This window comes from Panthera leo, chromosome A3 (assembly GCF_018350215.1).
Source record: "Panthera leo isolate Ple1 chromosome A3, P.leo_Ple1_pat1.1, whole genome shotgun sequence".
NCBI lineage: Eukaryota > Metazoa > Chordata > Mammalia > Carnivora > Felidae > Panthera > Panthera leo.
In genome coordinates this window covers 124492847-124506387 of record NC_056681.1, presented here as the reverse complement: position 1 = coordinate 124506387, position 13541 = coordinate 124492847, and the positions used below count along the sequence as shown (strand labels likewise).

Below are 13541 nucleotides of genomic sequence, written 5' to 3'. Positions count from 1 at the left end.
TTCTCTGTCTGTCTGTCTCTCTCTCTCAAAAATAAGTAAACATTTTTAAAAAATTAATAAAAAAAGAAAAAGAAAAAAGAAATGGCTTTAAAAAAATAACTGGTTTTAAAAATTTCTTAAATTTGATAGAAGACATAGACTACTCTCCATTTTGCTTCCTTGTGAGGAAAAAGTATCCAAAGGAATTAAAGCAACTGGCACGCAAACAATTTAAAGTATTACATTTGAATTTCTATATTTTGCCAATTAGAGAAAAACATCTAAATACCGTATAATAAATAAACATTTAAATATAAATATATTACAGTAAAACCACACTGAACCATAAGACAAGTTTAAAACAAATACACATCTTTGTATTTATTACATAAATCCAACAATCCGAATTGATAACTTCTAAGCCCAGCATCTATATGAAGAGAATTTTCAGACTTACCTAGAATTGCAATTCAAGGATAACTGGTAGGATCGACAGTTAAGGGAATACTTTTGAATCAAACCAACATTAGGAAGACTGTATCTCTGAATGGTGCCAGATTCACGACCCTGTGGAAATTACTTTTGATTACTAAAGCATATTTACAAAATAACATTAAATTACAACTACAGGTCTCTCTATATGTTCATACATTTGTTTCCAAACCAAAGTGAATGTGTCATAACTAATTCCCAATTCTGATACTAAATCACGTTACCGAGTACATATTTATCTCCTAATTTAATTAAACCCCTTTAAAAGTGGTTGAAGGTGATGTAATTTTTTTTCATGCAGCATTCAAGAAAGAAGTCAGAAACTGAGCTGTTCAGTAATACATAACTCCTTATATCCCAAGGAAGAAATAACAAGGGTGACTTACAGTTGTTGTCTAGGTTAATATTTAAGGTACATTAAAAGCTAAAATATAAAGCACTTATTGCATTAAATTTCACCATGAATGAAAAATCAATATAAGATCACCATATGAAACAGTGGTTTCTGAAAGTCCACGTTTTTATCCTATAGCCATCTACCTGATACTAGTTAGTGGCAAATGGAGATGATCAGAAGCAGTGATACAATGAGTATTAGTTTAAATGTGTTAGAATGGCTAAAATTAACTCAGGAAAAAACAGATGTGGTGAGGCTGCAGAGAAAGGGGAACTCTTTTGTGCTGCTGGGGGGAATGCAAACTGGTGCAGCCACTCTGGAAAACAGTATGGAGCTTCCTCAAAAATTTTTTAAAGATTAAAAATAGAGCTACCCTACAACCCACCAATTGCACTACTAGGTATTTATCCAAAGGATACAAAAAGACTGATTTTAAGGGGCACATGCACCCCAATGTTTATAGCAGCGCTATCAACAATAGCCAATTATGGAAAGAGCCCAAATGTCCATCTACTGATGAATGGATAAAGTAGATGTGTTATAAGACTGACACTTCTGGTCAGAAGGGGCCCATGGCCTGCCAGATGAGGTAGGTCAATAAACTGTTCTATGAATAGTAGAGAAAAAAAAAAAAAAAAAAAGATGTGGTGTATATATATACAATGGAATATTACCTGGTGATCAGAAAGACTAAAATCTTGCCATTTGCAACAATGTGGAGGTAACTAGAATGTATAAAGCTAAGCGAAATAAGTCAGTGAGAGAAAGACATTGCATGATTTGATTCATATGTGGAATTCAAGAAACACAACAGATATACATAAGGGTAGGGAAGGAAAATAAGATAAAAACAGAGGGAGAAAAACCATAAGAGACTCTTAAATACAAAGAACAAACAGGGTTGATGGAGGAGGTTGGTGGGAGGTAGGCTAAGTAGGTGATGGCCATTAAAGAGGACACTTGTTGGAATGAGCACTGGGTGTTATATGTAAGTGATGAATCACTGGGTTCTACTCCCAAAACCACTATTACAATTATGTTAACTGACCTGGATTTAAATAAATTTTTTAAAATTTTTTTTGATATTTATTTTTGAAAGAGAGAAAGAGAGACAGAGTATGAGTGGGGGAGGGCAGAGGGACAAGGAGACACAGAATCTGAAGCAGGCTCCAGGTTCCGAGCTGTCCGCACAGAGCCCAACGCGAAGCTCGAACCCATGAACAGTGAGATCATGACCTGAGCCGAAGTCAGACACTCAACAGACTAAGCCACCCAGGTTCCCCTAAATAAAATTTTTTTAAAAAAGAATATAAATGAGGCTAGGCAGAAGATTAGAACTGACACACCAAAAGCATATTCCTTAAAAGAGAAAACTGATACACCGGAATTCACAAAAATCAAAATTTTTTCTCTGTGAATGACCTTGTTAGGAGAAGAAAAAAGACAAAGTACAAATTGGAAGAATATTTGCAAATCATGTACCTAACAAAGTGGGCATCTCTCTAGAATATGTAAGGAAGTCTCAAGACATAAAATATTACATTAAAAGCTGATTAAAGATTCCAAAAAAATATGTTTAAAAATAAAACAGTCGGGAATGCAAGCTGGTGCAGCCACTCTGGAAAACAGTATGGAGGTTCCTCAAAAAAACTAAAAATAGAACTACCCTATGACCCAGCAATTGCACTACTAGCCATTTATCCACGGGATACAGGTGTGCTGTTTCAAAGGGACACATGCACCCCCATGTTTATAGCAGTACTATCAACAATAGCCAAATTATGGAAAGAGCCCAAATGTCCATCGATGGATGAATGGATAAAGAAGATGTGGTATATATATACAATGGAGTATTACTTGGCAATCAAAAAGAATGAAATCTTGCCATTTGCAACTATGTGGATGGAACTGGAGGGTATTATGCTAAGTGAAATTAGTCAGAGAAAGACAAAAATCATATGACTTCACTCATATGAGGACTTTAAGAGACAAAACAGATGAACCTAAGGGAAGGGAAACAAAAATAATATAAAAACAGGGAGGGGGACAAAACAGAAGAGACTCATAAATATGGAGAACAAACTAAGGGTCACTGGAGGGGTTGGGGGAGGGGATATGGGCTAAATGGGTAAGGGGCACTAAAGAATCTACTCCTGAAATCATTGTTGCACTATATGCTAACTAATTTGGATGTAAATTTTTAAAAAATAAAAAATAAAATTAAAAAAAAAATACTCAAAAACAAAAATAAAAAATAAAAGAATAGAAGTTTCAGTGTAACTCTGTGCAAACCTTAATGCTGACAGATCAATAGTTGGTATAACAGACAAGAGTGAACTCTGGTTTCCAAACCCTTCTGTTCCTCTGGCCATGGCAATGGGACAAAGCGGAAGGCTCGGCTCAGGCCATCTTTCCCTCTCCCCTTTTTAATCAGTGGAGCACCACCACTTAGTGGATTCTCAAGAGGGGCCTATCAGAAAGGGTGGAAGGAGGAGGGGGAGAATATTGTTTAGTGTATAAAAGGGAGGTATGGGTTTTGGAAGATTTACCATATTGGGGTAAGAAATAAGATTTTGTTTTTGAAAAAGGGGCCCTTTGGCTTTAAAGGTTTGAAAAAGTAATGATTCTAAAACCTTTTACATTTCAACAGTGAAATTTTAAATGCAGAAGATATTTTCTCCATTAAACTTTCTGACTGGTATTAAAACCATTCAAGTGTGTATGTTATAGGTAGACTGTCATTTGGGAATTATGTCAATTTTCGTGATTGATATGAGTTACATGTTATTTTATTTTTGCTAATGTCAGAAACACCACTAGCATAACCAAAAACCCCTGCCATTGAGCAAAGACTCTAAAAAGAAAAAAGAGGCTCCATAAGACAAACTGCTTCAAAAATACACCAAATTCACTTGATGAGGAAAAACAATAATACATTCTTAAGATTTTGTCCCCCCAAAAATTATCTAATGGCTAAAGAACATAACTAGAACTGTAAATATACACCACTAAGGCTATGTTTACACAACTGAAATTCAATGATTCCACCACCATTATATTAAAGTAAACATTTAGTTCTAAAATTAGTATTTTCAAATGCCAGAGCTCAAGAAAAGCCACATTACATTCATTTTATTTGAAAAATTCAGCAAAAATTTGCCCTAGACTTTTTTTTTTTTTTTTTTTTTTTTTACTGGTTAGCAAACACACCACCTCTTCATTTTAAGTCTTATGAAAATAGCTGAGCCAAAGCACTTTCTCCAACACCAAATAGTGGGCCACATACAGAAGGAAGCTTTCTAAGACCTACTATTGCTATCCAATCCACTCGACACCTGCCAACCCTTGTGTGGCTCATGCAAGCCGGTGTCAAACTCTCCCCAGTTGGCCACTATTCTACTGCATTTATTAATAGTTATTTTTGCAAATAATTAACAATTTGTGAGGCAGTCTTTAAAAATTTATTTACTACTTTGGCTTAGAAAACTTGATGCCCACAAGATGATATTCAAATCCAAAACATATTACTTTACTCTATTTTTATAATTTAAACAATTATTATTAATAAAATCAGTTTTTTAAGAACTTACCACGATCAGTGTCTTATCAGATGCAGTTATGGCACAAATTGGATCCCGGGTGCCCTAAAATAAATCAATTATTATTCTTTAACAAATATTTATTGAGTGACTAACCTGGTATAAGGTAGTATGCAATTCACTAAGAAGAATACTTCAATATATTTATTAACTTAAACATTCACTTACTGAGCACCTACTATGTGCAAGATGCTGAACTAAGCACCGAAGACACTCGAATAAAATCTTTCCCCTCAGGGATTACTCAAAAGCCTACTGGGGAAGAAAGCGAGCTGAACACCTAATTAATAAAAGTAGCGCTCAGGATCTAGGAGAGCAACAGAGGAAGGAACATCTCATTTACACAGAAGTACGCAGGGAGATGGAAACCTGAGCTCAGTCATAAAAGATGAACAGATGACAGAAGGGCCAGACCGTGCCAGAATGAGGAAGAGGAAACAGAATGGCACAGCAACAAGCTGGACGAGTCTCAAGAGCTTATGCTTAGTGAGAAAAAGCCAATCTCAAAAGGTTACATGCCACATGATTCCATTCATTTAAAGAATTCTCAGAGTGACAAAACCAGAAATGGAAACAGATGAGTGGTTGCCAGTGGAGCAGGGATGGGTGGAGAACAAGTGTGAAAATGAAGAAATAGCATGAGGCAAGTTCTTTCATGATGGTAAGATTCCATAAAACCACACGCACACATGTACATGTATAAACTAGTGAAAACTGAGTAAGGAATCCAGTGGGAGTCCAGTTAATGGTGTCATTATCAATGTCAATTTCCTGTTTTTGATATTATACTACAGTTATAGAAGATGTCACCATTGGGAAGTGGGGTAAAAATGTTCTAAGCTATCTGTACAACCTCCCATGAGCCTATAATTATTTCAAAAATGTTTTTAGGGGCCTCTGGTGGCTCAAGTCAGTTGAGTGTCCGACTCTTGATTTTAGCTCAGGTCATGATCTCATGGTTATGGGATTGAGCCCAGCATCATGGATTGGAGCTCCACACTCAGCGTGGAGCCTGCTTAAGATTCTCTGTCTCTCTCCCTCTGCCCCTCTCCCCCTCTCATGCTCTCTCTCTCTAAAATTTTAAAAAAGAGTAAGAAAAAAAACAAAAATGTTTTTAAAAATCAAAAGAAGGAAAAATCACAGCACACCTAGAAAAAGGTTTTCAGAACAGAAATTTTTTTTAAGAATTACCAGAATATGATGCTATTCACTAAAAACAAATTCTTTTTCAGATCTTAAACTAAAATTACAGTACTTCCAAATCTACAGATACTAACATTTGCTGGCAATAAGATCACTTACTTGAATGGCTTTACTATAGTCAAGCACCCCATCCACTGATCCAGAAGGAGTATCATCCACATGATAAATTCTGGAAAAAAAAAAAGTCAGAATTTCAAAGATAGCCTAAGTACAGGTTATACCATTTCATAACCTCTAGAATAATTAGGTTGAATGTCACCAATGAATACTGTTATGTAACATAAATGTTCTGATTATTTTAAAGAGTTCTTGACACAACTTGGGGCGCCTGGGTGACTCAGTCAGTTAAGCGTCTGACTTCGGCTCAGGTCATGATCTCACAGTTCGTGAGTTCGAGCCCCGCATAGGGCTCTGTGCTGACAGCTTAGAGCCTGCTCCAGTCTTCAAATTCTATGTCTCCCTCTCTCTCTGCTCCTCCCCGTCTCATCCTGTCTCTCTCTCCTTCAAAAATAAATAAAAACATTAAAAAAAATTTTTTTTAAAAAAAGAGTTCTTGACACAACTCAATCATATAAAGGTAGAAACTACCTACCAGGTGTTTCCTAGTTATGCAAGTAATATGTTCCTGAAAGCTAGGTCGAAAATATCTTTGAACATTGAATCACATATTTTCAATGAATTTCATTAAGACCCAACAGCTATTTTACCTTATTCTCCAAATGAATGTCAGGAATAACTTCTGATACACTAAGTAAGTTTCTCTGTTGTTTCTCCGTAATTTCCTGTCTAATAATGTGCTCAATAAAGGTGAAGCCTAGGGGCGTCTGGGTGGTTCAGTCAGTTAAGTGTCTGACTTCGGCTCAGGTCATGACCTCACAATGCCGTGGGTTCAAGCTCCGCATCAGGCTCTGAGCTATCAGCACAGAGCCTGGAGCCTGCTTCAGATTCTGTCTCTGTCTCTCTGCCCTTCCCCTGCTTGCTCTGTCTCTATCTCTGTCTCTCAAAAATAAATAAATGTTAAAAAAAAATTAGGGCTGCCTGGGTGGCTTAGCTGGCTGAGTGTCCAACTTAGGCTCAGGTCATGATCTCGCATTCGTGGGTTCAAGTCCCCATCGGGCTCTGTGCTAACAGCTCAGAGCTTGGAGTCTGCTTCGGATTATAGGTCCCCTCTCTGTCTGCCCCTCCCCTGCTCGTGCTCTCTCTCTCCATCTCTCAAAAAATAAAATAAAACATTAAAAAAATTAATAAAATTTTTTAAAAATACATAAAGGTAAAGCCTAAATGTATTTGGGAAGCTCTAATTAATGGAATTTTTGTTCTGAACTAAAGAATTGTTCCCTATGTTCCCTGTGTGATGATGATGACTACTTTTAGACTCTGCCCATCTCTCTGATACCTTCATTATAACACTATTCACACCATAGTATCTCCACTAGTTTACCTCTCTCTCTAGTTGGTGGGTTTCCCAGAACCAAAGGCTGTATCTCTAGTGCCTAGCACAGTGCCATATACTGCCAGGTGCTCTATGTCTGCTGGAAAAATATTAAAACTAGTGGAGGTGAATAGGGAAGATACAACATAGAGTAGCTATGAGGCCCTGGGCAAGTCACTTAACTTCTCTGATCCTCAATTTCTCCATGTGGAAATAAGGGCAACCTTTTGCAGGGTTTTTTTAAGAGGCATAAATAAAATGATGTTTGTAAAGTACATATGCAAAGCCTGATCATCAAGAAATCATAAATGTAATATAATCATAAGAAAATCAAGCCATTTTCTATCTCGAAAATATCATGAGATTTTATCATTGTTAAACTGAAATCATAATTGTACTTTGATCAATAAGGAGATTAAATGTTAAATTTAACAGAAATGTATTAAAGACAGAAAGAAAATATATTTTAAAAAGAAATAATTTAGAGGTGCTGTGCTTCTGTATTTTACTACATTTCTATTAAGTATATCCAGCCACTATTTCTACTAGTTATCACAAAATAAAAGTCAACGGTTAGAATAGGAGGGCTCTCAAGAGATCACGTGACCCCCTTCCCCCTCTTAAAACAAGTAGGGTACTACAAGAAAGGCCAATCTGAGTGAAGTGCTTCAGAGCCAGATCAACCTGGCTTTATGTCCCATCTCTACTTATCAGCTAGTGACCTTTGGCAAATAATTTAAGCTCACGTGTCTTAGTCTCTTCTCTGTGAAACAGGATTAATGAGAGTACTCACTAGGCTTACTGGAGTATCTGGCAGGTAAGAAGTATTCAGTGTTGGCTGTTATCACTATCATCAAAGATATTTTACAGATGAGGAAAGTGAGGTCCAGAGAGAACCTGCCCAGTCATATCCTACATAGAAATACAAGGAAATGCTGCCATCTTAAAGCCAGAATATCTTCAGCTGTCTCCCAGGACACTCACTCTATGGAGAGGCTAGATTTTTCTGTCCCAACTTTGTCCTTAGATCTACCTTCTCCCTGCAGATGGCAGTTGTCTTATTATTGCTACCACTGCCACATGCTGTCCTGAAAAAGACCAAAGATTCTTCCTATCTAGACTTTCAGAACTACTGAGAAGATATAGTATTTTTCAATTTTTTTTTATTTGTTTTGCTTCCACATGAATTCATGCATCCAGAATATTTTTACTAGGGACATTTCTCCTATCTTAGTACCTGAGTGAATCTTAAAGGAAAGGGAAGATTGCATTAAGACAACAAGCATGTGTGAGGGAAGATGATCTGAAAAAGCAACCCAGGGTTTCTGACATAACCCCCAGTGCCCACTCCCAACAGAGGTCTAAGCCCTGATTAAGAATTATTAGAGTAAAGCACTCAACAAAATGCTTTATTTAAAGGTTTAGGGTGGGGCATCTGGGTGGCTCAGTCAGTTAAGCCTCTGACTTTGGCTCAGGTTGTGATCTCAAGGGTCATGGTTCCAGCTTGTGTAGGGCTCTGTGTTGGCAGTGCATAGCCTGCTTGGGATTCTCTCTCTCTCCCTCTCCCTCTCTGCCTCTCCCCTGCTCGCACTCTCTCTCTCAAAATAAATAAACGTTAAAATACATACATACATACATACATACATACATACATACATACATACATACATAAAGGCAGGCTTAGGGTAACAACAAGTGGGTAAAATACAGAATATCACCAACAGAGATAATATAACTTACAAAAACTCAGTAAACACATCTACACCTTGAAACTTATCACAGGAATCCCCCCATCCTAGTCCTAACTTCTCTATGTAGTAGAGCCCTCTCTATCACTTAACCCAACTCCCTGGAATCCAGGGCAAGAAAAAGAAGCCCAAGTAACCAGTTCACCCTACCTGAAGACCTCCTCCTTATCTGTGTCTAAGAACCTGCCTATCCTATGGTGGCTGATACTAGGATCACCCCCACTCTCCCAGAACAACCTGTGCCACTAACCCATAAGAATGAAGCTTTGGTCAGACATTCAGTTGAATAATCATATTTCAAGTATAGCATAATAACCCTAACATGGTGAGAGTAGGTTCGGGAGAATAGCTATTTCCTTATAAAAACACAGACTTCTGGGGCGGCTGGGTGGCTCAGTCAGTTGGGCGGCCGACTTCGGCTCAGGTCATGATCTCGCAGTCTGTGAGTTCGAGCCCCGCGTCGGGCTCTGTGCTGACAGCTCAGAGCCTGGAGCCTGTTTCAGATTCTGTGTCTCCCTCTCTCTCTGACTCTTCCCCATTCATACTCTGTCTCTCTCTGTCTCAAAAATAAATAAAACGTTAAAAAAAATCATAAAAAAAAAACAAAAAAACCCACAGACGTCCAGTTTTAATCTCTAAGGGCTTTCTTTTATTATACCACACCCCTTCTTATTTATTTTGATCAATTTAAACAAATAATTTGAAAGATTTTGAAAGATTTTGAATGGGAAAGTATTATTTCTAGTAATCAAAACAATTTACAGTTCTCAAGCATGACAATTTAGAATTAACTATGTCTGGTTTAAATGTGATACGGCTGAGCTACTAAAAACCATGTATCAAAAGATATACCTTTCTCTCCCTTCTTTCCGAGACCGCGTGATCTGATTAATTTCCAATGCTGTGAGCTTCTTTGCCACACGATATTGCCAGGTATAAAATGCTTCTTTTGAAGCTGCTATCACATGGGTTTTGGTCATTGCAACAAATAATGGTACTATTTAAAAGAGCATTAAAACAATTAGGTTACAGTTACACAGAATCACAGAATGTTTGTGCTGCAAAGGAATTCAGTGACCACTGTATTCAACTCCTCATTTCAGACAATATACCCAACATGCAGTCTCTAAAATCAAAAAACATAATCAAAAGCTTGTAGGACCATACAAAAATATTACATGAAAATGGATCAAAGACCTAAATGTAAGAACTAAAATTACTGTAGAAATCTTAGGGGGGCGGTGGGGGGAACCTTAGAAATAAATCTTTGTGACCTTGGATTAGGCAAGAGTTTCTTAGATATGACACCAAAAGCACAAGCAACAAAAGAAAAAGTAGATAAACTGGACTTCATCAAATTTAAAACATTTGTGCTTCAAAGGACACCATCAAAAAAGTGAAAAGACAACCCACAGAATGGAAGAAAATGTTTGTAAATCGTATATGTGATAAGGAATTATTTCTAGAATATATAAAGATCTCTTACAACTCAATAATAAAAAGACAAAAAACCCAATTAAAAAATGGTCAAAGGATCTGAATAGACATTTTTCCAATGAAGATATACAGTCACTAAGCAAAGGAAAAAGATGTCCAATATCATTAGCCATCAAGCAAATGCAAATCAAAACCACAGTGACATACCACTTCAAACCCACTATAATGGCTACATCAAAAAGTCAGCCAATAACAAGTATTGCCAAGGATGTAAAGAAATGGTAGGGAAATAGTGGTGCATCCACTTTGAAAAATAGTTTGGCAGTTTCTCCATTTGCTAAATATAGAGTTACCACAGGCCCCACCAACTCCACTCCTAGGCATATACCCAAGAGAAATGAAAACAAATGTCCACACAGAAGCTCACACACAAATGTTCAGAACAGCATTGTTCATAATAGCCAAAAAGTTGAAATAGCCCAAATGTCCAATTAACTGATGAAGAGATAAATCAAATCCCACTGCCTCCTCCCATCCCCATTATTATTACTGCTTGGTTTGGGCCTTTATCCTTCCCTCTGACCTCACATCTTATAATTCCTCATTAAGTTATAAAAGAAAATTCTAGATGGCTAACAAACACAGGAAAAAACGCTCAACATCACTCATCATCAGGAAAATACAAATCAAAACCACAGTGAGATACCACCTCACACCTGTCAGAATGGCTAAAATTAACAACTCAGGAGACAACAGATACACTGCTGGTGGGAATGCAAACTGGTTCAGCCACTCTGGAAAACAATGTGGAGGCTCCTTAAAAAATTAAAAATAGAATTACACTACTAGGTATTTATCCAAAGTATACAAAAAGGCTGATTTGAAGGGGTACACGCACCCCAGTGTTTATAGCAACACTATCACAATAGCCAAATTATATACACAATGGAATACTACCCAGCGATCAAAAAGAATGAAATCTTGCCATTTGCAACAAAATGAATGGAACTGGAGTGTATTATGCTACGTGAAATACGTTAGTCAGAAAAAGGCAAATATCCTATGATTTTACTCATATATAGAATTTAAGAAACAAAACAGATGAACATAGAGGAAGGGAAGGAAAAATAAGATTAAAAACAGAGAGGGAGGCAAACCATAAGAGACTCTTAAATACAGAGATCAAACTGAGGGTTGCTGGAGGGGAGGTGGGTGGAGGGATGGGCTAAATGGGTGATGGGCATTAAGGAGGGCACTTGTTGGGATGCGTATGGAGCGTTATATGTAAGTACGAATCACTGGGTTCTACGCCTGAAACCAATACTACCCTGTATGTTAACTAACTTGAATTTAAATAAATAAATTTGATTAAAAAAAAGAACTATTAGAGATTAAAAAAAATAAAATCATGAGGAAGAGAAGCTAGATTTAGAGTACTGTATGGTAAAATCTGTGTACAAGTGGACCCACGCAGTTCAAACCTGTGTTGTTCAAGAGTCAGCTGTATCATTAAAATTAATTTTTGTCTGTTTAAAAAAAAGAAAAGAAAATTCTCCAAAGTTCCTTCCTAATTTAGGAAAATATTCTCCTAACCATATAACTTTGTTCATCTATTCCTTTTCTTAGAGAACATTTAAGCTCCTACCCTTTGTAGGACCTGTGTACCCTTTGATGACATAGCCTTATAAAATCTAGCTTAAAGATTAAAAAATAGAGGAAGAAGTAAAATAACTTGTCCACGGTCACAAAACACAAACTAAATACCATAAAACTAAGCAAACACATTCACACGAACTATGTAAAAACAAAACAAAACTCCATCATAAAAGATCATTTTAGTACCTATTTTCTAAACTCATGAATAATTAGAATAGTATAAAACTTGTGTTTTATTAAATATTAAGCTAATTATTCATATGGCCAGAATAAAGGAATGGTGTTAACAGCAGCTACCATTTATGGAGTTCTTGCCATGGTCCAAGTAAACCTTTAAGGCATTAAAAGACTGAGAAAATGGACAAAGAATCAGAAACCAGGCTAATGATAAAATAGTAATTGAGTAGATTACCAACTTTGTGATTCAAATTCAAGAGTTTTTATATACAAAGTAATTCAGTATAGTTGAATCATGCTAAAAACATTTTTTCATTACAATTGTCAAGGTTTTTCTATTTGAAACACGTACTATTGTTGAACTCTAGAGGGAGCCAGAAGCCTTTCCTGTAGGGAACAAGTGGCCGAAAGGCGATCCTAGAAAAGTAGCAAGGGCCTGGGGAGCGCTGAGTGAGAAGAATGAGCATGCCAGGCCCAGGCTTTACTCAGCTTTCTCTGACCCCACTCTCACTAAATCATAAGACATTTGCTAAACGTTTAGTAAATTCTACCACAGACACTCTAATGCTGATGAGTATAATGCCTTTAGTGGGATTTGAAATAAGTTCACAACTTTAAACTATTTTCTAATATGGGGCACCTGTGTGGCTCAGTGGGTTTAGTGTCTGACTTTGGCTTAGGTCATGATCTAGTGGTTCCATGAGCTTGAGCCCCGCATTGGGCTCTCTCTGCTGTCAGCACGGAGGCCGCTTAGGATCCTCTGTCTCCCTGTCTCTCTACCTGTCTGCCTCTCTCCCGCTCTCTCTCCATCTCTCTCTCTCAAAAATAAACATTAAAAAAAATATTTTCTAATAAAATACAATTTTTTCTAAGCATATATGAAAGCATTCCTCTAACCAACATTTACATACAACTATAAATTATACTCATGTTCCTCTCTGATACATCCTAAATAATCACAATACCTTATCATTAGCCTGGTTAAATTAAAATGTTAATGGTTCATGGAAAGAGTCAGACTTTTGGATTCAAACTACAGGTACTTGCTTAACTCTGTGGCCTTAGATAAATCACTTATTCTCTCTGAACCTCAGTTTACTTACTGCAGTTGGAAATGATAATATCTTATACAGCTGCTTTAAAAATTAAAAGAGATAACAAAGCATGGCAAAATCTCTGGAATAGAATAAACAATAATAATTTCAAAGCCAATATTTATTAACTTAAATATATATAATATATTATATACATATATTATATATATTATTTATATATTTAAGTTAATAAATATATACATCAGGTACATATACCATATACTATAAATACATTAACTATAATTATTTTGTTCTATATAATATATAATTGTGTTAATATATAATGAAAATATTACATAGTATATATTCTCACTCACACTCACAACT

General features: G+C 36.5%; 1 protein-coding gene across 2 annotated transcripts in view; it reads right to left on the bottom strand.

The window, feature by feature from the left end:
* Positions 1 to 13541, bottom strand: part of WDR35 (WD repeat domain 35) — a 59126-nt gene that overhangs the window by 20015 nt on the left and 25570 nt on the right. For both annotated transcript variants that reach the window (XM_042933610.1, XM_042933611.1), the window contains exons 12-15: positions 9703 to 9847; positions 5770 to 5839; positions 4459 to 4512; positions 437 to 546 (exon numbers count right to left, since the gene is read on the bottom strand). In XM_042933610.1, coding sequence (XP_042789544.1) covers positions 437 to 546; positions 4459 to 4512; positions 5770 to 5839; positions 9703 to 9847 — 379 coding nt within the window. The remainder of the gene's footprint in view (positions 1 to 436; positions 547 to 4458; positions 4513 to 5769; positions 5840 to 9702; positions 9848 to 13541) is intronic.